We start from the raw sequence: 25,857 nt of genomic DNA, 5'->3' as shown, positions 1-25,857 counted from the left end.
GGTGACATAAGTCCTCTTCCAGTCAGCTATGACTGATGCTGAATGCGAGCGTCTACATTCCACTATCTTCACTGGCTATAGCATGGGGTTTTTCAAAACCCAACCCCATGTGTCAGCAGATCCGCGCAATTCAAACTTGAATCGGTGACAACCCCGTCACATTCAACCCGATTCGTTGGTACATACACTCTATACTCCTTCGTAAAAGGCCCGTAGCCAGCAATATCATTTGGTTGTTTCAAGCTATTTACCACCTCCCCGAAGCTTTTCGGGGCGAATTTTCCATATTTCTGTCACAGTAGAATATGGTTCCGTTAGAACTCAACACATCTGCAACAGATTTAAAAATATGTTGGCTTTGGTCCTGAAGAAGATTATGAACCGCCCGATTGAGAAGGGTGGGTACAATTTCAGTCGATTTTATTTGGATGTCCATCTTGCCTTGTGGCATATCAGTATTAGGGGAAGTCCTTTTTGCACGGGTCTATGGTCCAATCGCACCACCACGCGTTAGGTGTGAGGTTTCTGAGGGGAAGGATTAAACGGGGGTTTTCAGAGAACATAGATTAGTCAAAAAAATTGGCTGGGATTCTTTATATGAGAAGGGCAACACAGTGCAAAGTCAACAAAGTTTCAAAAAGTCGATGCTGGCCAAACAAATTTTTTTTCGAGATGACTTCAAATCGTAACCTTGTCATGCATTTTAAGGACATTTGCCATCAAAAAGACAAATTCGATATCTGAAATATCTTATATGGGATCAAGAACCGTTATAGGTGATCAATGTGGTGAAAGTGACATTGGTTAGTCATTAGTGATCTAGAACTGCAAATATAAGTAATTTTGCGTCTATCTTCAGTTTTACATAATCTTGATATCATTGTGATACCACTGTATAACGAAATTTACCGCATGACCGCACTTTTTAACCCGTATCTCTGGAACCGGAGTTCCGTTCGACAAAAAGATTAAGTGGGAGTTTTACCGTTATAGCGGTCATTTAAGCTACAGGTCAGGCTTTTGAAGCTTTTTAAACCTTATTACAAAAAAAAACATACCAACGCACACCGACACTTCCCGATCTCGACGAACTTGGTCGAATGGTATATAACACACGGCCTAGGTTTTCGACTTTCATAGGGAACACAGAAAGACAAAATCGTCAATATTTCACACATATTCAGAAATCGTCAACTTTGAAGGATTAGTATTTTCCAGAGTCGAAAAATGTTTTTTTCGTTTACCAAAATCTGACGAAAATGACGAGCGAGCGATGCTACTTTCTAAACCACTAGAACATTACGAAATCGAAAATGAGACAACGGCCTACGACAAAGCATGCGGGTAAATTAAATTTCATTATTTCCTCCATACATTCGTTTTCATTAGTCTCTTCGATATTGCACATAGAGCTGGCCAAACGAATAGAAACTAGTAACGATATTTATTTGTCGTTGTTCTTTTTGGGAGAATTACAAGCTAGCGATGATATTGGACGACTGAAGCACTATTGGTGTGCATATTTCCAGTGTTTGCGGCGTTCTAGTTGCATTTTATGATGCACATTGCTATAATTTCATTTAATGAAAATAAAAATAAACATCAAAATTACTGATTTGAAATTAAAACGAGATTGAATTTTCGTATTGTCATAGGAAAACGAAAGTCACTACTTCTGCTACTCGCTTCCATAGAATAGAAAGAAGAAGGGGCGTTGTCTTTATTGTTTTGCTTTGTGTGAATTTAGTAACGAAGGAGGCAGCGAAAAGACGAAGGTGAATTCAGTGAATTTCATCGTTCATTGAATGGGTATGAGAATTTTAGGCCCTGGTATTTTCTACGATGATCTAAGAGATATTTTCGAGTATTCAAGTATTCTAAGATGATCTAATAGGGACAATTCATAAATTACGTAACGCAAAAATTGCCCAAAATTGACTCCCCCCTCCCCCTAGTGAACAAATTGTCACAACATTCTCCATCCCCCCTCCTCTATTACGTAACAAATTCCAAGAAAAAAAAATTTCTTCGGTGAAAACATGTTACGTAACAATCTATCTAACTCCCCCTCCCCCCTATGTCACATCACGTCACAACTTGTCGTACCCCGCTACCCCCCTCCCTAAAAGCGTTACGTAATTTATGAATGGTCCCTAAGGGGTAATTTTAGTGATTAATCCCCCTGAAAGTAATTTTGGAAAATCAACTCTTCAAAAACCATTATTTAGAGACTTGGTGCCTTTAGCAAAGTTTTACTGAGAATTATATTAGAAAAAAGCTTGGTTGAAAATATGAATACTCTGTTGTTTCATTTTCAATAGCTTTAATGAAGTTACTCAATAAAGGTTTTTGAAGAGTCCATTCTTTGATTTTACTTCTAGGAGAGTTAATCACCAAAATTTTTCTTTTTGAAAGATGTGCACAGATGATGTTATAAAACTATTAAAAGATATAGAATCATCACGATGATTTTGAAACTATATGATCTAGACCGCAAAAAATATGTTTGGATAATTACATCAGTATTATTGATCTTAAAAGTGCATAACTTGCGAACGCGACCTTGTACACAAAATTTAGTTACATCATTTAACTCGGTACTCAATAGACCTTTCTCGTCAGACCTAACCCCCCTTTTTCTTATTTTTTATCAATAGATTTCTTATTTTTATAAACATTTTCGATCAGATTAGATTCTTAGGACGATCCTTGGATTTTTCATTAAATTTTAAAAATTTCAAAATGCAAGGATGTTGAATATTTTTTTCACCAATTCAAGAATGGTGAGACGCGAAATATACGTTTCGGCAGCACTGTTTGGATTTTCTTCGATAATTTTATCGGGAACACTGTAAATGAAGTGGTGAATAGCAATACCACATTCATTATTAATTGTTGACAAACTGAGTGAACCTCGCTTTGTCAAATTTAACTTTTTGTCAACAAGGTCAAAATTCCAACGACCGAGGAAACCGGATAACTCCCAGCTATGTGTCCTTTTCCGACAATATTACAACAATATTACAAAGAACCAGGTTACGATGAAACGACGGAACAGTGTTTGCTGCTAAATTGGCCGCAAAATCAACGACCTTTTGATTCAATCTGACATCAAATAACCCGTTCACCGCTATCCACGATTACAACAAACAAAAGAACGACGTCAAGTTCAGTTTTTTTCCCAGCCAATTTAGGGCTGATTAGTTTTTTCAGCGACAAACTGGCCTTTTGCACGTTACGGTCAGTGGTTGTCAGGATTCAACTAAAACGTATTTGTTTCACATACCTAATACCAGTTTGAATTCTGTGCTAGTGTTATTACCTGTCGGTGTTGCTAAGTTGTGAATTGACTAAAAATCTAGCTAGACTATCAGCTCAGTGCCAAAGCAAGAGTGTGGGCGCAGCATCACAGACCTGGTCTCAGATGCAGAAAAACAACCCACCGACCATGCTGAGTATTCCTTGGACATCATATTCAGCCACACAAACATTTTTGCAACGCAATCATCCGGCCGCTTCAAAAAGGAAACGAACCGAACCTATAGTGTGCTTCTACGATTCTTAAAGAGTGCGTCCGATTTATAAAATAGTCGAGTCAATACCCAGGACCGCAAATTGGCACAGTTGTCCAAAATCTGGTGTACATCTAGTCTTGTCCGATCAGCGATATTTTGACCAACCGTTTCCAGTTGAATTTATTCGAACCGATACAACTGCTAACGAAGAATTATCCAGAGTATTTCTGAGCAGCAACAGAAGAATATGTTGAACAGTAAGAAAAGTGCCGCAGAGGGACTTGCTGGAGAGGGGCTGCACTCACTCCTTACTAATTTCTCTGGTCGGAACGCTGCAAGGACTGAATTTGCGCCCAATGGCACTGGCGGTGAATTGTGTCGAAGGATTTACGTGTTAATCAAAAAGCTGACTGGGATGAGGCCGTCGAGGAACCCCTGGCGACTAAGAGTGAGTAGTCAATCCATATAATGTGACTTGACGAACAAGCCGTTTTCGATGGCAGTGCACCGGTGCAGTGCAAAACCAGTGCACAGAACTATCCCGGTGCACATCAATCGAAAAACCGAAGTGTAAACTAACAGGATTAAAGGCGAGTAATAAAATTCATAATACTAAAGACTACAAGGGATACTGGAACAATCGCCAGTTTGAATGTAATGTGAATAAATTTTTAATGGATCGACGGCAGCTGCATTAGCCTACGGATTGGAAAAGAATTTGAACGGAGAACGAAATGTAGATAGCGGAGCATTCGTTCCTAAGTTGACTATTGATGGAATATCATAGCCAGGCACGTAGCCAGAGGGGGGGCTAGGGGGCTAAAGCCCCCCCCGAAAATTTTCAAAAATAAATTTAAGAAACAACCTGTTTTTCGGTGACTCTTAAACAAAATGTATCTTGTTTGGTTTCAACAAACTAATGCGAGAATTGTGAGGAAGATTGCTATTTCGAACCACCGAAGACAGCGGTCAGGATATCTACTCAGTATGCTGAGTGTGATAAAACAGTTCCCTTCATGTTGTGTGACTCGTCGGAAGAACAAAAGAAACTGTTACTTTAATTCTTGCTGTGGGGATCTGTCGAATGATTGAGTCGCAGAAGCAAGAAGTAGTGCTCCAGCCAAATACGGAGGCTATTGACTTCCGGTCTTTTCGCATAAGATCGATCTTATGCGAAAAGACCTGAAGTCAATAGCCTCCGTATTTGGCTGGAGCAACATTCATGATGTGAAATATTTGCTGAAGGTTAATATGGAGGTTATGCTTACGAACATCGCCTTTAACGAGTTTAACCATGTCAGGCGTTCAGTGCTAATGCCATTTAACAAATTAGCTCAGCGAAACCAGTCATTTTGCATAACAACTTGAAACATGTGGTTGATCCTCATATATATGGACGATGAGAAAATCATTGCTCGGCTACAAGATCTGATACCACTTACTTGCACCGTGGCTATTAAAAGATTCCTGTCACATTTGAAAAAAAAAATGGTATTTATTATAAAGGACACATCTAGGAAGTAATTCCCTATATATTAAATGGTGTTTTTGTGGTGAAAATCTAGGTGAACAGACATATTTCCTCCAACCTGACCCTGCACGTAAAAACTGAATGCGATAGTATTATTTTACACATTATATCTTTGCATATACATAGTCTCCAAAACCATTTCCTGAAAAACAAACATTTGCCAAATTTTGGCTGCTGTTCGGATAATATTGACGGCAAAAACTGCGTCTAGTATCTCAAAATCAATGGTCGGCACCATCATTGAGGAAGTCGACACTCGTGACCCGTCAGAAATTCGCGAACATGGACATGGCAGTAACCACTATGATGATAAGGAAGTGTACGAGATAGAAATGAACAACCACCGCGACACTGTTGGTTAGGAAAAATATTTCCCAGCCTAGTAAATAGTTCTCCACACGCAATCGTTAGTTGTTCCACCGAGATCTGTAGGACAACCATTTACGTTTTATCACTTTCATTGTTCACATCATGGAAATATATTGAACACACAAGGCTTCATTTAGCTAATTCATTGAACCGAATAAAATAAACGAAATATATAATAAAATGCAGAAGTTTTGTAGAAAAGTGAGCTCAAAAACTCCCAAAATGAGAACTTTATCGCTAGTGGTTGTGTCTAACAAAACTCAGATATCATGTTATATATTAGCCAGAATAAAGTTAGTTAAAGCATAAGCAAATTGAATTTCTGTAATAGGTTAGTGCACTGTACACTTAGTAGAAACATCAGGCATCTCACTCAAGCGTGCTAGACAAAAACATTTCCGTTAGTTGATGACAATATAGTCGAGAAGACAGTTTTTGTTTTCGCGTCATTTTAATGCAATAGTAAAGTATTTCGGTTGACACTCAATTTCATTTTATGCGGAGAATGCGTTCTTGTTGACGCAGTTTGCTGCTGCGTGTTGAGATCTTTTTCCTTGGTGGTGAGGCCGCTTGGGGGTCATTCAGTCTGCCTTCTCTCGCGTTATCGTTCCCGTCCATGTCGTCATCGGTACTGCTTTCTTGCTGTTCACGATCAGAGGTTCTTATTTGTTTCTTGTTCTTATGGGTATTTGCTTCTTTATTGGCGATGCTAGTTGTTGGTTTGGGAGCGGTTGTCGTGGTCGTTGTACCTGCATTGTTGGGTAATTGGATCGTTGTTTTAGGTTTATCTGAAGGTATCGGTGGCTGCTAGTTAGAGTTGGCTGTAGTAGATGAGTTTTGACTAGTTGCTTCGGCGCATGTTTTTCCGTAGTAGGCTGTATAGTTACAGAATTGGCATGTTGGGGTCTGCCCGGAATATGTGATTAGCATTGTTTGCTTATAGGTCACGCCATCCTTCGGTGATTTGCATTCGATAGTCATGTAAGAAGGTATTGGTTTAGTCACTCGCATTCTCACAATACGAACGCCGTTGGGAATGCCGGTGAAAAAAAATTTCTAGGTATCATTCGTAATAGATTCTACTTCTCCATTTGCGACATGATTCGTTTGATGAAATCTTCCTTCGTGTGCGGGGCCAAATCATGGATACGCACGTCCACCATGTCGTTTTCCATATGCACGGGGATCTTGATTCTGGTGTTATTAAATTCGACTTCGTGTTGCATGTTGTTCTTTGCAATGAAGTTTTCGGCCTGTGCTAAGCTTCTAAACGTGATCAAAACACAGTTTTTTACGTGATGTAGCTGAATGTAGGTAACTTCAGCGAGATTAAGCTCCATTTTCACTTTAACTAATTGTTCCACTTCCTGAACTGTTCGTGTTATCCCGTAGCACAGACAATTTTGCTTCATTTGGCAAACTCATTTCACTCCGCAGCCAGGAGCAACGATACAATTTGTATGTGCACTGATATAGAACAATAGCTAGCTTGATTCACTGGTGCCTATAGCCTGCTAAAGCGTAGCGATTTTTTTTGCTTCTGCTTTTTGCGACGTCAGAAGATAGACATTCTAGTTCTTTTGGTAATACATTTAACAAATTTCACGTACCGTCAAGTCACCAGTTACCGTGCGTTTAGGTGGATTTGACGTGACTTCCAACTTTGTTTTTTATCAAAATGAAAACCGCTCTCATAGTCACCGTAAAAATACCTATCTAAATACGTCACAATTTAGAAATAATATAAAACTATTAGCAACAAAACGAGAATAAGTAGTTTGTTTGGCACCAGTGCACGTTATATGATCAACTTACCATGTATTTAAAATTTTGATTCAACTTTAGTTGGAATGTTTCAATAAAACGATGAAACGAGAGGATTTGGGATCTGGATCTCTCCGATAGATTCAGGGAGCTAGTTCTTTAAATTTCGTGATTTTGAAACAGCACGGTGAACGAAACATGCACGGCGACTGGCGGCTTGAAGGAAAATTAGAAGATATTAGTAATCAGTGTTTTCGTTCGATTTGTAGACAATTTTCTTTAATAAATTAAATTGTGGGCAGTTTCCTTCAGTTTATTTAATTATTTAAATTTATATTTTGATCCTATTGATCACCAAAAATCCTTCTTAACTGGGGCTCTAATCTACCAGACCAAGGCTAGTCTTGAAAATAGTTTCATTTAAATAGAACTGGTAATACTCGCAGAACGCAAGACAAAGAAAATAGAAGTTGAACCGTCTCTGGGCATCTACAAATCGCTCGCTAAATCAGAAGATTTTGTGCGAATTTCGACATTCTCTTCGTTCGAACATTTTATGGATATTTTTCTACTCATTTCGGTTTAGCATCTTCTACGCCTTTTAAAGGTGTAGCTTGGAACACCTAGTGTTTTCCAGCACCGTCAAGCATTGTCATATTCGGTTAGCGCATAAACACTGTGAACTCTAGAATATACTTTGTTGTAACGAGAGTAAGTACTATAACCTTTCTTGTGACAATGAACATATTTTTAGGATTGTCTTAGATTTGAAATTCATTTCATTATGAGCTTTTCAAAATTTAATTTAGTTTCTAGTGACTATATCAAATTGTCAGAATTAAAATCTTTATGCAATTTTTTTAAGCCCCTCCCGAAACAAAATCCTGGCTACGGGCCTGATCATAGCTCGAAGTACGATCTACTGCCGGAGATACTCATCTGGGACGAGTGAACTTAGGTAATCATATCGAACATACTTCGTAGGAGAATTTAGGCGCAAATTTAGGAAAGATCCTCTGACAAATCCAGCCCTTAAAAGGTTTGATAACAGTATGCAATCGAACCAAGCGCACATTATCACCAAGCATCGCGATCCACGATTGAGGTTACATCCTCTTATACACCAATGGAATTCTAAACGAGTCAGCTAGGGAAGAAAGTACCAGCAAGGACAAGAACATCACGATTAAGAATGACCAAGGCCAATTCGGCCGGGCTGATAGCTATCGAGGGCCCTATTCTCATAGTCACGTCACCTAGTCACTAGAAGGAAATTTCCTTCTAGTCACCAAGTGACGTGACTGTGAGAATAGGGCCCCGAATGTTTTCCAGGGCTGAGAAGTTTCGTGAGGAAGATGAAAAATAGCAAGAACTGTCACTCGCCAAGAATCAGCTCGAAAGTCGTTGGAGTCAGTCGACAAAAAACCAAACGATGTTAAACCGTTCGGAACAATTGTGATTTGATACTTCAATGGCTGGGTGGAAATAATATTATGAATAAAATGAATAAGTTGAAGTAGGATAAACAAGCTTTTGGTTATTTTTCTGTTTCGTTTAAATAGTCTGCCATTCAATGGATACAATACAATGAAAATTGCAATAGTGATTCTTTAATACAGTATCTTGCTAGTGTACGACTAGTATCAGAGAAAGGTAACAAGAAAAAGGAAGAAATATATACACAAAAAATGTTTTCCACTTAGCCAAGATTTATTTCCGTTGACCGCAAGTGACTAAATTTATTTTCTCAAAAGACAATTTATTTCTACAATCATGGCTAAGAAAGATACAAGATCTCTGGCGGTCTTAGAAATAATAAGTTACAAGAATACCTACTAAACAAGTTATCCCAAATTAAACGATTTTCCGTTTATTTCCTTTATGACAGAGATTCTTTTTTCGCATACGATTCCCCTAAGATCAGAATAAAAATACCTAGGTATCTAAATGAAGATAGTAAAATAAATCCAAGTTTTAAAATTTTACGATAAATGGCATAACGGACATTTTCCCAAAAGCAGTGAAAAAATTAACAAAGAGAACATGTTTATTTCAATGTTTACTCCGCCTTATCGAAGTACGGCAGTACCTTTCGCTTGGTAGAATCGCAAACCATCGGTTGCCAGAATAGATTCCGTGGCGTAAAATTTCATTAAAAAAATCCCCAGCGCCGCACAAGAGTTTATTCTTCGTTGCTATAAGTCAGCATAGTAAAGTTGAACGACCGTGCCAGGCCAAAATAAGCGAACTGTGCGTGACCGTTATGATCCACCAGTAAGATCTACGGGTTGAGGTCTTGATGTAAAATCCGATGCGACACTTTATACCTTTAGCTTTGGATGTAGGCGTGAATGACGGTTTGCACTCATCCAGTAGTCATTCCGTTCATAGTACACTTTGTACATTAAAAGACCTCACAAACTCATTCCAGGACTATAGTGCTTATACGGAGTCATGATTATCTTTGGGAACGCGAATCGACGTAAAGCCGTGTGTAGCTGATCCTGAAATTAATGTTTCATTAGACATCTTGCGCGATATAGTAATGCCTAAAAGAACATACCTGCACATTGTTGAACGTAGGATCAATCGGTGTTCTTCCAAAATCGAGTGATTTTCGACATAATCCGACAACGATCGAATTTTTCCACCATTTATCAGTAGATTGTTTTTGTTTTCTCCAAAGACGATGATTAAAATATGAAGACGCGCGGAAAGAAACAAAGAATAAATTTGATTACACGGGATTTATCTTGTCTGCTAGTTTTGACAATCAGGAGTTTTCTGTAAACATCGAGTAACGTGTAGTTTTAATGAATGCATTTTTTTAAGTATTTCGCACTATACACAAACATGAACTTCGAAAACGCCTTGATTCTTGAGCCGATGAACATGTTGTTCGCAGCAAGTGTCATTCAAAATTAATATTTATGAAGAATGTATGTATGTGCATCGCGCATCTCTACATAAGCCTCATATCTGTGGTCTTCTCTACTTCTTGAGAGCGAGTTCATCCACAACACGGTGTAGTATAGAAAGGTGGAAACATTCACAATGCATAAGATTTTTTTTCAAACCGGCATAAAGAGTGAAAAGGAAAATAAAAACACGTAGTTTCTTGTTTCGTTCTAGTAGGTTTATAATGTAACTGTTTCCGTTTCGCGGACCCGGCCATCATGCTTAATTTCGTGTCAAGAAACTGACACACTCGAATACTATTAACGTTACCACCATTTTTTCTTACATCGTGCCTTTTTTTATTTTCCCCACGCGAAATTCATCCAAATGGTGTAATAGTATGGGGAAGCGAGGTAAGATGAGGCATGAGAATATTGGGTTAACTGGGCATTTCTCGGAATTTTTGATTTTTTCATTAGTTAGAGCCCCCAAATCGTCGCGTTAATAGGCAGAATCGATTCAAGGATGAAAATTGAAGCATGTGAGCAAATAAATTTTTTTGACGAGAAAGGTCTATTGTACACCATAAATAGGTACCTACGTCACTTTCTTTATTTTGCCTCGTTTTCAAACTCACTCAGTGGCTATCTCTATAATTGGTAACACACAAAAAAATCTAAATGCTCATTAAAATGGCAATCTGCAATCGATTTTTTGGACATTTTAACTAAGATGAACTAAAATTGATCAACCGTTTCCAGCTTGGGGATGTAGCCAATCTAGAAAACAAACTCAAACTAAATTACGTCGGTTTCATGTAGTGCCGTGTGCCCGTGTGAATGACACTGCTGTGATCTTTATTCTCTTCAGTTTTTTTGCACATCATTTGTTCGAGCGAAACAAAGCCGTTTTTGTGATTTTATTTTTCCTTCATCACCTGTGCAAAGTGAATCTATAGCTGTTTTTGTGTGTCACAGAGCTGCGGCAAAGCAGTTTGATCTTGTGCCCAGGGTTAATAGATAGCTGGGGCTGTGGTTCACTGGAAAATATAATTGCAGTTTATTATCTTTCTCTTCACAAAACCAGCCTAGATTCCGAGTGGCATCCAGCGGATTGAATTATTCCAGCAAAGAATCAATCCACTGGGTTCCTGCTACGATGTCGTAAGAAGCTACGGACAACCAGAGTCCCTAACTCAATGTATGTCCGTGTTGTGGAATGAATAACTAAAATATGCCAATTGCTCGCGCTGTGTCATAGATCTCGTCCTTTGGTGCTTTGCTGGGATCGCATTTGCCACCTACGACGGTTCGGACGGACGAAGTTACCAAGTTCGTGGGCTTCGGGCATATTCCTGAATTAATCTAATCGGTTCTTCAAAAATGGTTAATTCTATTTTCACTAACTGAGCCACAAAAGAAAGGTATCCAAACACTGCAATTGAATTGTACCTATGATTCCAAAACTACAGGATGAATTGTACTGTCCCATTTAAAATTCTCATATGAGCAGGAACTAAATTTATTTTGTATGAAATTTGAAATTGTGCTTTAGGTGCCAAATGTCTTTAAATGTTTATACAATCGTTGAGATTTGATACAATCTCCAATCTCTATTTTGCTACATTTTCCAAATTTTAATATTGAATTTGAATCTTTTATATAGATGCTATGTAGTATAACAAAGTAGTAAAACTTTTGCACAATGTAATAGGCGTTTGAAAATTTATATTGAATCAAAGAATCCTAGTGTTCATGTATGAGATATGAACAATCACACCACTAGGGGGATTAAATGCTTTGGCGATCCATCACTTATCATCATAATGGAGAGTGAGTGTACTAGTGATCCACTCAGGTGCTATCGATAAACTTTCCAATCATAATGGTTGACTAGTCTAGCCCGAGTTTTACCGCCAATCGGTCCACGATGGCTTCCGTTCTCAGCATCGAGAAGCGACCTTCCGTGTACGACGTGTACAGAACCACACTAGAGCCCCAGTATCGGATCAAAGCTCGGGAAGAACTGAACGAACATGATCACATTCGGGAGCCGGCGTTGGCACAAATGCGAGAATTTATCGCCAAACATCCACAAATTGTGCGCTGCCGGACAGATGCCATATTTTTGCTACGATTTCTTCGATCGAAAAAGTTCAACGTAATGGCCGCCACTGAGATGCTGGTGAAACATTTAACGTTTTGGATTCGCGAAGCGGAGTTCTGTACCGGGATCGATCCGTGTGTACTAGATCCAATTATCCAACAGTGCGCTATGATTCCTCTAGGACAAGACAGCTATGGACGTCTCGTAGTATCCATTCGACTGGGACAGTTCGATATTGAAACCACTTCTGCTGAAATACAGTTTCGACTTGGGTGTTTAGTATTAGAAACTTACGTGGATACGGAGATTCATCAGGTCGCTGGGTTGGTCGCTGTGTTTGATTTTCTGGGTGCGACAACAAATCATTTTGTTATATGGACACTGCCAAAGCTGAAGGTAGTCCTGGATGCGTTAAACAATATTACCTCGCTCCGTATAGGGGAGATCCACGTAGTGCAACTGCCCAAGTATGCGGCGGCGATCGCGGAATTCTTAATCGCACGTATATCGGAGAAGTTGAAACGGAGGATTAAGGTAGGTTTTTTTTCAATAACAGGATGTTCATGGTGCTAGAATAAAAATGATTGGTGCTGTAGCAGGGTTCTTGGAAGGGCTTTCCGTCAGAATCACTCACTACAATTTCAGTTGAGGCGCGAAATGTCATCCACTAAAACTTTACTTAAGGCCAATTGCAGCGGGATGTGATTGTGATATTGAGTGTACGAGGCAGATGTGCGGGCGGGGGCCATGACGATCGAGAACGCGTTAACCCTTAAATGCGCAATGTTGTTTTAAAACAACATTGCGAAAACCATCTCAAAATTATCATAGTAACGTATTAAAACTGTAAGACAATTTTCAGAAAATTTGAAAAAAATTGCTTTGCGCCTTTAAGGGATAATCAGAAAATATAAGTGCTGTACCCGAGCAGAAGAAAATAACTGCGAAATACTAAATTCAGGTATTCCATAACAATGACTGAATACCACTTTATGGTGTTAATTAGCTCTACATAAGAGGTAAAATACCAAAAATAATAACACAGACATGTTATACGAATAACTAGTTAATAATGAAACGAGTTATTATAATAACCGAATAATAATAAAACTTTTTCAACCTTCCAATAACAAAATTCACTATATGCAGGTATTCAATGTAGTATTGATTTGGTATTTTTAAACATCACTGTAATACACAAATAATACCAAAATAAAGTATAATACTTCTTTGAGGTATTGAAGAATGTTTTTTCAATACCTGTTTAACACCTCAATGAGGTATTAACAATTAATTCATACCAACATTTGGTATGATACTAGAAAATAGTATGCTCGGGTTATTGGTTATTTTCTCCTGGTCGGGTAGCGTTCGCTAGCCCATCGGGGCCCTTTTGTGTTTGCGAAATCTTGGGCGTAGTTGTGCGTGGATGATCGCGATTGCATGTTCATCTTTGTGTATCATCGAGAAGGGCTTGGGCGTTTGTAAATTAACGTGTCCAACTGCGTGGACGTTTGTAAGTCGCGTGTGCTAGCGTGTAAGTAACTTCCAGGCCCGCAGCCAGGATTTCGTCTCGGAAGGGGCTTAAAAATTATTGCATAAATGTATTAATTCTGATGACTTGAGATAGTCACGGGAAACTGAATGTAGTTATGAAAAGTTCTTAGTGAAAACAAACTAAGACAATATACACTTAAAATCCTACAAATATGTTATCTGTTACAAGAAAGACTATAGTGCATCGACGAATTGAATTTCATTATAATGAATTTATAAGCTACAATTTTCTCTAGTTACAAAAAAAATGAATATTTAAGAGTTCAAAGTATTCAGGGGTGCTTGAAAATGCAACGTGTTCCAGACTACATGTTTACAAGGTGTAGAAGACACTGAATTGGAATGAGTAGAAAAATATCTAACAAAATCTGTCTCACGAAACTTTACACGCATTTGCTAATCAAATTGTGTTCCGCAGTGATGGAGGACGAAATCAACGTAATTGTTATCCCCATGAACCATAGGAATGTATCAGTGTGAAATCTAAGATTACCTTTGCAAAGAAGGTCCGAACAAAGTGAATGTCGAAATTTTCTTAAAATCTTCTGATCAGGCAGGCGATTTGTAGATGCAGAAAATAGGTTCAATTCTTATTTTTACGATCAGGCGTCTTGTTAGAATTACTAGCTCTGTGAGTTCACCAGAAATTTTCGCTAACTCAACTTCATGAAATTTTCAATTTAAATGATACGGATTATGTCGTAATCATAAAAATCCTGAGAAAGTCATATGTTTTTTTCGTTTGACTCTCGTGGGGAATGGGTTGAAAACTATCTTCGCCAATATTATCAGATAACTGAGAATAACTATTTATTTATCTATTTAAGTAGATTCTTTCACAGATCCTATTTTTATAATCGATTCTTTTTATATCATTGGACTTACGATTTAAAAATATCGCTGACTGATTTCTCTAGTTCGGAAGAATTCCTGAAACTACGCTAAAAGCCAAAATGTAAAATATGTGCACTGATTTCACTTCATAGCAAGAAAAAGAACCTCAGATCTATTGACTTTCAGCAATCTTACAAAACCATTGAGACCATTACCTAGATTAAGAAAATATTATATGTGAAAATTTGAAGCTTTTATTTCGGAATTCGTGGGTTTTTGGACAATGCAAAATATATATTTCAATGATTTAATCTACTAATGGATACTAATCAGAATTTAATCTACTCAGGGAAACTGCTCAGAAATTGTTCACTAATCGAAAGAAAATCACTTAGCATTGATTACTGAAAGATTCTAGTTTACGTAAAAATTGTTATATGTAAATTGATGACACCACCAAAATAACCAGAAACTATAAATATGGATGAGCTTAAGGTGAAGATATGTGGAAGCCACGTTGCTAGGCACCGACTCGCTTGTTTACATTGGGAAAAACTGAAATCTGAAGTGAAAATTCAAACGCACAAATGACAGTTTCCGAACATTTTCCTTTGGTCATCTACACATTGGCAGAAAATTTGAGGTTTTGTTAGTAAACGATTAAAGTTTCGCGAGTGTTTTTGCAGTGGTGTGAGAATAAAGTGCATTTGAAAAAGTGCAATGAACACAAGAAGAATAAAAAATAAGAAAAATAAGAGTGTTTCGAAAAGAAACCCCATGTGAAGAGGGGTGATATTTTCGCACAAAATAGGAGCTACAGATGGCATTCCGTCAAAAACTCGGATTGATTGTATAGGAAAATGTTCTAGCTTCCTTAAGTAGCAGTTTCGTGGCAAACTAGCAAGGTCAGTGTGTTAAAAAACGTATTTTTATATTTGCTCATGTCAGATACATGGTTAGGCAGGGGAGAGGGGTGTGTGCGGCGTAGCAGCTATGTTGTGGCTCGCATGTATAATGTCCTTAAGAATCACTTGCTTTCGACACATGGAAGTGAGCACATCGCACTTACTTCTCCTTTGCCAAAGAGTCTCTCTTTTAGAGTTGTCTGTTTTTAAATTATAGCAACTTATCCGTTTCCTGTGAAACTTTCGTCAATTCGTTAAACAAATATGTTGACACTAATCTGCTCAGTAATTGGTTTGTTTTTTGAATAAAAACAATTACCTCTTGATTTTTTTACAATCATCGTCAAGATTGGATGAGATGTGTGACATCTTGAAAAAAGTTGTAACGTTTGTCTGTTTACAGGTTTGTTTTACCTTACCATTTGGAAAATAGTTTCAATTAAAGTTGCTACACATAACGGATCAAAGCTGCTCGGATAACGAAGATGAACATTATCTCTTTTATTTTATTCCATGATGAGCAAAATAGAACGACAGACTGTCATATACTTAAGACATGAAATCAAAACATTTATTCCAATTTATTGGCTTATAGCTTCAACCAGTCACAACGTTTTGGTCGCTCTTCGTGATTTACTATTGATGTCTGTATTGTCACGTCATTTACAAACTTACATGGACATTAGTTGGCAACCATAGGAAACGACTAAGATGCTGCTTCTGGTTGCAACATTAAATGTATTGTGTGAACGTAGCCTAAAAGCAAAAATTGAAAGTAAACATTATTTATCAATTCTTTGATTAATTGATTTAGCAGCTAATGGTATCCAATTGAAAGAGAAAACCGAAATCATGACCTTTAATTCTATTGCTACTGTGTAGGTTTCTTCGTATTAGCAAAGTAAATAATACAAGAGTGACCACTTTTTGTCCTGTCCACTTTTTAGCAGATTTTTCTTTTACACATTTGCTAAAGATATTACGGTCTTGCGGATTTTTTTTAAATTCGTTTATTTGGTGCCGCTCAAGGCGTTAGCATCACGGAGCCGTGGGTCTTTTATATATTTACATGATGTAAAAATAAAAATAATAAACAATTAATACTAAGAGTTGATCCGATCCCGTACGCGCAACTTGCCATTGCGCGTGGAGATCCGTTTTCGTGTCGGGGAAATATTTGCACGTCAACTGAATTATGGGGGTCATTCATATCTCTGGCGTCGTCGCACATGTTCGGGTCATCATCGAGATTACCGCCTTCATGTTCGCGATCAGGTGTTTTTCCTAACTTCTTTCCCCTTTGGGTCACGAGCGTGAACCCTCCGTCATTGCTAGTAGCTCCCTCATTGATGGTATTATCTGTTGAGTTTGTGGTACTTGATGCGGCTTTCGCAGTTGTCATTATTGCTTGAGCAGCAGCCATAAATTTGTCAATCGTTTGTGGCTCAGGGAATGATATTGGAGACTGAGTGTTGACATTTCTTTCTGTAGATGAGCTTTTCTTTCGGTTGTCTGTAATGTGCCGTTTGTTTACAGAACTGGCACGTGTTAGTTTCTCCTTGATATGTACATAGAGTTCGCTGTATAATGGTATCACCCCATTCTGTTTTGTACTGCAGGGTAAGATAGGAGGGAATGGGTTGGTCTTCCAGCATACTCACCATAAAAACACCATATGAAATACCTGAAAAGTAGTTCCTCCACGTGTCCTCCGTAATGGATTCCACTTCTCTGAAATACGACATGAATCTTTTAATAGCCGCTTTGCAAGCACGTGGTGCAAATCATGTAATTTAACTTCCACGTTTCCGTTATCTATATACACAGGGATCTGGATTTGAGCGGTGTCACAATTCAGCACGTGTTTTAAGTTGTTTTGCGAAATGAATCTTCGCCTGGGCGATTTTGTTGAATGTTATCAGCACCGCGTGCCTGACGTGCTCCAACTGGATGAAGCTGACTTCCGAAAATCAAAGCTGCATTTTCACTTTGCCTTTGGTAGTTGAGAATAGACTGTCGTTTTGCGGATTACAGTGTATTAATGCGGAACTAATTCCTCATAAAAATGAAATGAAGTGTCAATAAAAACGATATTGCGTTAAAATTACGTGAAACATAAACTGCCTTCTCGACTGTATCGTTCTCAGACAGATTGAAATATTTTTTTTTTGTGTAGCACGCTAGAATGTGATGACTAGTGTTTATACTATACTAATGTTAACGGTTGTCCGGGAGATCTCGTGCAAGCGCTTAACCATTGTACGCGGAAACCTGTTTAAGGGTCGAGAAAATATTTTTTCCTCGCCAACTGGGTATTAGGGGGGGGGGGGTGTTCATTTCAATCTTTCTATTGTACATTTCTGTGTCATCATCATAGTTGCGGCGCGAATATCCAATTTCTTCCTTGCTTCTTGCCCTTACGAGTGTGAACTTCCTCAATGATGGTACTGGTTGTAGATATTGAGGTACTCGACGTAGCGTTTATATTCAGGGGTTTCTAAGCAGGTTAGACCGTAATGTGCCGTTTTTTACAGAACTGGCACGTATTAATATGACTTAGATATGTCCAAATAATGGGTCGGTATTCCCGCATTTTCGATACCGGTACTAGCGGTAGCACAACTCAAATAGAAACCATGCTTTGCTTATTGCTAAAAAAATTGAAATTGCTGAATTGATTAAAAAGTGCTGCACAGATTGAAATAAAATGATCACCTTGTTCATCATTTCAAAAATATTAGTATATGAGCTTGAGCTTGTGCGACCACCCCTGGCTGCTACTCCGTTATCGATCTGGACTAGCTGAAGTTGCACAGGGAATCAGTAGATAATTATGCTTGGGAGTAGCGAAACATCTTTCAATGTTCAACTTCTGGTAATCCTAAAGTGTTTATTGATCAATACCGTCGCCGGCCAGGCCCGAACGTAGATCGCGGAAGGAAAGGGGGAAGGAATTGTTAGTCCAATACTTGCTTTTGCTAGAGGCCGTATATACTACTGCGCACTCCACAAGTATCACGGGAGGAGGATATTTGTTAGTAAGTATAGAAGTTGGATTCTTCTTCTTTACCGCCGCCAGAGAGGTGACTCCGCCGGAGCCACGAAATTTCAAAATCAGTTACCTATTTCTGCTTGCATTTACCGAAACCAACATTCAGATTCAACGCCTCCCTCATTCATTCATTCATTCCAACTGACTGAAATTTTATGCAGAATCGAATGGTTGAGTGCAGAGGAAATATAAATTCATTCACCAACCAAAGCATTCATTTGTTATTTCGACATAATAGTTTGAAGGCAAACGTTGGCATCTCCTACATTTTCGAGCATAAGTGAACTGCAGTGAACTATATCTGATGCACTTTTGCTTAATAATCCCTCTCAGAGCCTGCATAAAAACAAAATTCACTTTGCTTCTGAAACCGAACATGCCCGAACCTGAATGCGCTGCTTCGGGAGAACGAATGACGAGAGAAACGAACCAAACATTTCATTCATCGCAGCGGGCATGAATTGAATTTCGTTTTCTTTCAAGTTCACGCAGTAATGTCAATTTTTTAGGCTCTGGACTCCACTATCTGGACGAGATATCGATCCATAAACTCATGGACCGGGGACCAACGGATTTACTTCCCTTCCGAAGGAAGACGTGACCACAGATTTTTTCACCTCAGAAAAATCTCAACGACCTCAACTGCCGTCCATTTCAAAAATATTAGTATATTATATAAAATCTTATTCTTGATAATAATTTTAATTATCACATATTAAACTAAATTTTAACAATAGAACTGACAATGTTCTAAACAATAGAAGTTGCGATTTGCTACACAACAGAGGTGGCTGCGTGCTAAATGATAAATACCGCAATGTGCTGAACGCAAGTTTGAACATGCCTGTTGGTCGTGCGCGTGGGCTGTGGCTAATGCGTTATCATGGGCATCAACGAAATGCGCCGCATGTTGAAAGAGCGCGGCGCGTGGCATAAAACTTTCATATCACTGAACTGGAACAAAATGACAAAAATATCTTATTGATTATTGAAAGTAAACGTTTGCTGCGTCATTTGATATATGTTTTGATTTTTTATAGCGCCGAGAACACGAAAAAAATTTAAATTGTTTATTAAAAATGCATGTAAAATACTGCCATTAAAACAAATATACCGTAAATATAGTTTTAATGACAGTGTAAGTATCATTCTATAAGTGTGCAAAATTCCATTAAATTATCTGGAGTAGTTTTTAAGAAATAAGAAATTGAAAAAATACAATTTTATTGTTTTCAAAAGTTTAAAAGCCTATAATTTATACAAAAAAGCAATTATAACAAAATATTTATAACAAAAGCTACACTCCATGTTCCCTACACAAAAAATATTTTTTCATAAAAATCGGCGATTTTGTGGAAATTTCGAGGCCCACTTGACGTGGTTTGACTCTATATTGAAGTAGGTAAATGCAAATATTTTTTTCTGGTCGAATAAGAAAGGGACACGTGCCACCCCGTGCCCTTCTCTGAAACCGCCAGTGGTCAAAAGGTCCAAGGTCACCAAGGAATATTTCACAATTCACTCACTGATTAAGCTAAAACAGTTGATAGTTTTATACAAAGCATGATATTAGATGAAAGCGGATATTGTCCAGAAGATCTATAAACACGATAAGGCACTTGATTTAATCAATTGGTCGGTGTTAAGTCAGACCGGACTAAGTGACAATAAATTGATTTCGAGAAAAACGAGTTTAAAGTTTGAATCGCAGCATCCTTTACATTATAATTGGAAATTAATTTCTGCCATAATTCTTGTTTATTGTTACATATTTGAAATCTGGCAAAATTCTAATGTAGATGAAGAAATTCTCTATCCATTGCTTTCATTATTAGGGCATTGCAAAATTTTTTTTTTTGTGAATTCTCAAAAGCCCCCCCTCTCATATTGTAACAAATATCAAAGTAAGCTTAGATGCCAAATTTCACATCATTTGGACAATTCTAGACCCCCGCCCACTTCGCTTGAAATTTTTGAAATTGGTGCTATGGGAAAAAATATATTAAATGCTATAACTTTTGAAGTAACACTCAGTAAATTGCAATTTATACCTCTTTTTAAAGGAAATAACCTTAGTATTGGAATGGAGATATTCCTGTTTCTATAAAAATACGGAAAAGTGGGGTACTGGGTCATTTTGACCCCAAAATCCCCTATTTTTATGAATTTTTCTGGTCCGTTGTGCAAACCATACATAATTTGCAGTTTTTCTAATGTGAAAAAATCTCAAAAATCGAACAGAACCTTTTAGACCTTTATCGGAATACGAGAAGTTGGGGTTATAGGGCTTTTTGTCATTTATATTGAATTTTATAATTTTCTCGTGCATATATCTCTATTATTCTTCATTCAATTTTCATAAATTGTACCTTGTTGAACGTGGAAAATCCTTAGAAACAAAATAAAAATAGATTCGTTACCGGTAAAATTCAGAAACATAAAATTATCTGACATATAGTCTCGATTTCACATTTTTTATCATAAAATCGCACATATTAACTCCATTTAACAACAAAATTCTTATTTAATTTACTATTTATAGTGAAAAATACGCTTAGGAATCACATGAGAAAAGTATCATACCTGGAAAAATAGGTGAAGTTGAGGTATTAGGACATTTAATGAAAAAAATGTGGTTTGTAGAGTTAATGTCAAAAAATTTGATGTTTTTGAATTTTAACGCAAAAGAATCTATTTTTGTTGTATTTCTAAGAATTTTCCACGTTCAACAAGGTACAATTTATTAAAATTGAATGAAGAATAATAGTGATATATGCACGAGAAAATGATGAAATTCTATATAAATGACAAAAGACCCTATAACCCCCACTTCTCGTATTCGGACAAAGGTTTTAAAGGTCCCGTTCGATTTCTGAGATTTTTTCACATTAGAAAAACTGCAAAATATGTATGGTTTGCACAACGGAGCAGAACATTCATAAAAATAGGGAAATTTGGGGTCAAAATGACCCAGAACCCCACTTTTCCGTATTTTTATAGGAACAGCGGTACCTCCATTTAAATATTAAGGTTATTTCCTTTAAAAAGAGGTATAAATTGTAATTTTCTGATTGTTACTTCAAAAGTTATAGCATTTAATATATTTTTCCTCCACATTTTCCCATAGCACCAATTTCAAAAATTTCAAGCGAAGTGGGCGGGGGTCTAGAATTGTCCAAATGATGTGAAATTTGGCATCTGAACTTACTTTGACGTTTGTCACAAAATGCGAGGGGGGGGGCTTTGAGAATTAAAAAAAAAAATTTTTTTGCAATGCCCTAATCATTATCTCATTTTTGATGTGTAGCGACATAGTTGCTGTAAACCCAATACTTTATCAAAGTTTCATCAAATTCCAGCATTTTCGAAAAATCTTCGATTTTCATCAAAACCCTCACCAAAACGAATTTATGGCTACGCCACTGCACTTGAGGCATGAATGGGCTATATTCTACACTAATGCGTTTGTCATGTTTTATAGACAGTCAACGTAAATTTCATTGCTCGTTGAACTACGTCAGAACAATAATTCTCACACAGCTGATCCACCAAAAGCTAATAAATTCCTCACGGCATGTGCCAAAAGTAAACATTACTTAAGTACTGGAAAGCATCCTAGTTCTACCGGCAGTTTGCTTTGGTATAGCGACAGCACGAGAACATTTCCTCGCGATGCCAGTCAGTGTTCCTACGGTTGAAAAATGTCCCTCCACGTACGACCAGTACGAGTGTAAACTCAATGCTGAAGTACAACAAATTGCCAAGGAACAACTGAATGAAAGTGACCAAACTAGAGGTCCTTCGCTGATTCAGTTGCGAGAATTCATCGCCAAGCATCCGCAGATTGGGGCCTGCCGAACGGATGCCATCTTTTTGCTGAGATTTCTCCGCTCGACCAAGTTCAACGTGATGGCCGCCTGCGAGTTGTTGGAGCGTTATTTGATCATTCGGGATACCATGCCGAATCATTTCAAGCGAATCGACCCTGCCGATGAAAACCTCCGATCTGCACTGGAGAAAGCTATCGTCGTTCCGCTGGGAGTGGATGCTGAAGGTCGGCATGTTGTAACGATCCGGTTCGGCACAATAGATCCGCACAAGTTCACATCTCAGCTGGTAACGCTGCTTTGTTCGTTGTCTTTCGAGATGCATTTGGATGAGGAGTTGCTACAGGTGACCGGATTTGTAATTGTTTTAGACTTTGCAAACACCACGATGGCGCACTTTAGTTTGTGGTCTTTGGAGGAACTGAAAATGATTGTCGCTGTCATCAACGATGTTTTATCGTTGAGGTTGAAGGAAATTCACATTGTTCAGTTGCCCAAGGTTGCCTCCATGATCATGGATTACTGTTTAGCGGCACTATCGCCCAAACTTAAAGAAAGAATTAAGGTACATAACAAGGTTTTAATCGGACAGCAATAGTTTAAATCAAGCAAACTTTTCAGTAAATAAAATAAATTCATCGCTATTTCTTTTCTATTTTTTCGACAGTTCCATAAAACCCCAGATGCACTTAAGGACGCAATCGACGAGTCAATTCTTCCCACGATCTACGGAGGGAAGCAATCGTTGGAGGAAGCAAATGAAAAATTTCGGCAACGCGCTATGCAGGAACGGGAGCGGCTGCTGAAGCAGGCCGATATGTTCATTGATCTGTCGATACCATCACCGAATGCGAATAACAATACCGGCGTGCATAGCAGTGTGGCTGATGAAGCCGTTATTGGAAGTTTCCGGAAGCTGAACGTGGATTAGAGCTTTCGTTTCAAGCAAGAGTGTCAAATAATTGGCTGTTGGTGTAAAGAAGCTTACTGTAAGGTGGTACCATGGTACTGTGGGTAAAGAAATAGTACTTTGATTTATGATTATTTGCTTTTTGGCTGGGATTTGTGATATTACTGTAAATAAATAAAATTATTTGAATTAAATTGATATAGTCGGCGATCTTTTGCTCAGTGAGAATCACTGGACAATATTAATTATTTTATTATTGTTTACTCTAAATGCAGCGAAAGGAATTAGGAAACCCAAGGTTGGAAAAGCACGTTACTGCATATTTTCAGGAATCTTACTTTTCCGATGACTCGAAACCCGGTAGAAACACAAAATTGACTTTTCAATAAATATAACAACAAACTGTTATACGACCCAAGGGAATTCGTTCGGGCTGATTTTTAAGTGTTCCGTCCTCATTGAAGTAAGTTCAATCTTACTAGAAATTAAATTAGCTGTTCCTAAAGGAAGCCTTTAAGAAGTCCTTTAGGAACAGGGAATTCGTTCGGGCTGATTTTTAAGTGTTCCGTCCTCATTGAAGTAAGTTCAATCTTACTAGAAATTAAATTAGCTGTTCCTAAAGGAAGCCTTTAAGAAGTCCTTTAGGAACAGCTAATTTAATTTCTAGTAAGATTGAACTTACTTCAATGAGGACGGAACACTTAAAAATCTGCCCGAACGAATTCCCTTGGGTCGTATAACAAAAACAACCTCAATTGAGCCTCATCCAAGCAAACAACGCCTCTAATTTATTGTGGTGGGCAAAACAATCAGATCACTGCAGCTTTAGCGTTAATTGGACCGTTAATCTACCATTTATGATTGAGTTTTTGTCATCTAGCAGCAGGTAATAGTGATTTTATCAGCTTTTCAATATTTCCCAGATTTTGCATGCATGTTTAATGTCTTCAGTAAAGTTGCTCGAGAAATCAAAGACTACCAGATGTTAGTTTGAAATACTCTCACTAGGTGGCGCTAGTGAGCGTCACTGCTTCGAAATTTCAAAATCAGTTAGCTATAAATTCCTTCACCAACCATTGCATTCATTTGTTACTATGTCGACGGTTTGAAGGCAAAAGTTGGCATCTTCATTATAGAGCATAAGTAAACTGCGTAATCTATATCTAGTGCACTTTTGCTCAATAATTATTCTCAGAGCTAGCATTGAAACAATATTCAGTTTGCTTCTGAAACTCCGAACCTGAATGCGCAGCGTCGGGAGAACGAATGACTAGGCGAAACTTACCAAAAATTTCATTCATCGCAGCGGGCATGAATTGAATTTCGTTTCCTTTCAAGTTCACGCAGGGATGTCAATTTTTTTAATCTCTGGTGAGCGTACTACCTTTCAGCACATTATAGAATGTGATACATCTTAATAGTCTAATAACTTAGAAGGATGGTGTTTTCGGTAAAGTTCTAGAGGAGATCGAGGGCTATGCGATTCTGGACTGATCAAATTGAAATAGATCCGCCAGGCGACGTTTAGTGAGCATATACTATTTTCCAAAGTCTGTATCGAGATTTAGAAGTGTGGTGTGTTCGGCAATATTCATCAGTGGGTCGAGTGCTGCCCGAAGGCGAATAGATAATTTCGGAAGTCAGTCACTAGGCGGCGCTAGGGAGCATACAACTTCCAGTACATGTTAGGTGATGTTATGTCACGAAAGTTTAATATTTTAGGAAAATAATGTTTTCGTTAAAGTTTCTGAAGACGACAAGGGCTGTTTGATAATGAAATGACTAAATTGGATATTACCCGCTAGGCGGCGCTAGTGAGCATACATCTTTTTATTTCAGTATCTCCAAATGGCGGCAATTTAGAAGGGTGATGTCTTCAGCAAAGTTGCTCGAGATATCAAGGACTACCCGATGGTAACAGATTATTTTGGGATACTCTCACTATGCGGCACTAGTGAGCGTACAAGCTTTCAATACATGGTAGATTGTAATATATCCCAAAAAATTGATAATTTAGAAAAATGTTTTTAACAAAATTTTTGAGGAGGTGTAGGGCTACCCGGCGTTTGTGAGCTAGTAATTGATATTCAAAATGGAAATTTTTTCAACAGTATGGCAATGAGTTTAATTTTGTAGGGCGTTTTGTTGTCAGATGAAAACCAATTGTTTTGGACATTTTCAATGCACAGGGGGTCCTTCAATGCGTCAAAACAGAAAATTTTTCAACATTTTGGGAATGAATTTTATTTTGCATGGCGTTGGCAGTTGAAAATCACTAGTTTTGGACATTTTCAATGCTCATGGGGGTCCATCAATGCATCAAAACGGACAAATTTTCAACTTCATAGAAGTGAGTGTAATATTGAAGGGAAAATTGTTGGCAGATGAAAATCAATAGTTTTGAACATTTGTAATGCACATGAAGGTCCGTCAATGTGTCAAAACGGATTTTTTTCGACTTTATGGGGTTGAGTTTTATATTGAAAGGCAAGTTGTTGGCAGATGTAAATCAATAGTTTGGAACATTATCGATGAATCAAAATAGAAAATTTGGGAGTGAGTTTTATATTGAAGGGTACGTGATTGGCA

At 37.9% G+C, this 25,857-nt stretch overlaps 2 protein-coding genes across 5 annotated transcripts in view; one reads left to right on the top strand and one right to left on the bottom strand.

Moving 5' to 3' along the window:
* The window catches only part of LOC131693556 (retinaldehyde-binding protein 1-like), a 103,743-nt gene extending 92,724 nt beyond the window's left edge, over positions 1–11,019 (bottom strand). Inside the window, exon 1 of the mRNA XM_058981472.1 lies at positions 10,675–11,019. The gene's annotated coding sequence lies outside the window, so the exon portion shown is untranslated. The remainder of the gene's footprint in view (positions 1–10,674) is intronic.
* The window catches only part of LOC131693557 (clavesin-2-like), a 40,448-nt gene extending 16,986 nt beyond the window's left edge, over positions 1–23,462 (top strand). For 2 of the 4 annotated variants that reach the window (XM_058981476.1, XM_058981475.1), the window contains exon 2: positions 23,026–23,462. In XM_058981476.1, the coding sequence (XP_058837459.1) occupies positions 23,026–23,289 (264 nt within the window). In that variant the 3' untranslated portion in view covers positions 23,290–23,462. Of the gene's footprint in view, positions 1–11,858; positions 12,718–22,149; positions 22,924–23,025 lie in introns of those variants that run through there. The other 2 variants (XM_058981477.1, XM_058981474.1) reach the window with 2 other exon arrangements.
* Positions 23,463–25,857: the final 2,395 nt, after the last annotated feature.

Source organism: Topomyia yanbarensis, chromosome 3, assembly GCF_030247195.1.
Source record: "Topomyia yanbarensis strain Yona2022 chromosome 3, ASM3024719v1, whole genome shotgun sequence".
In the NCBI taxonomy this organism is placed as follows: domain Eukaryota; kingdom Metazoa; phylum Arthropoda; class Insecta; order Diptera; family Culicidae; genus Topomyia; species Topomyia yanbarensis.
Note: the sequence above shows the minus strand (reverse complement) of the source record. Positions and strands in the feature narration are given on the sequence as shown.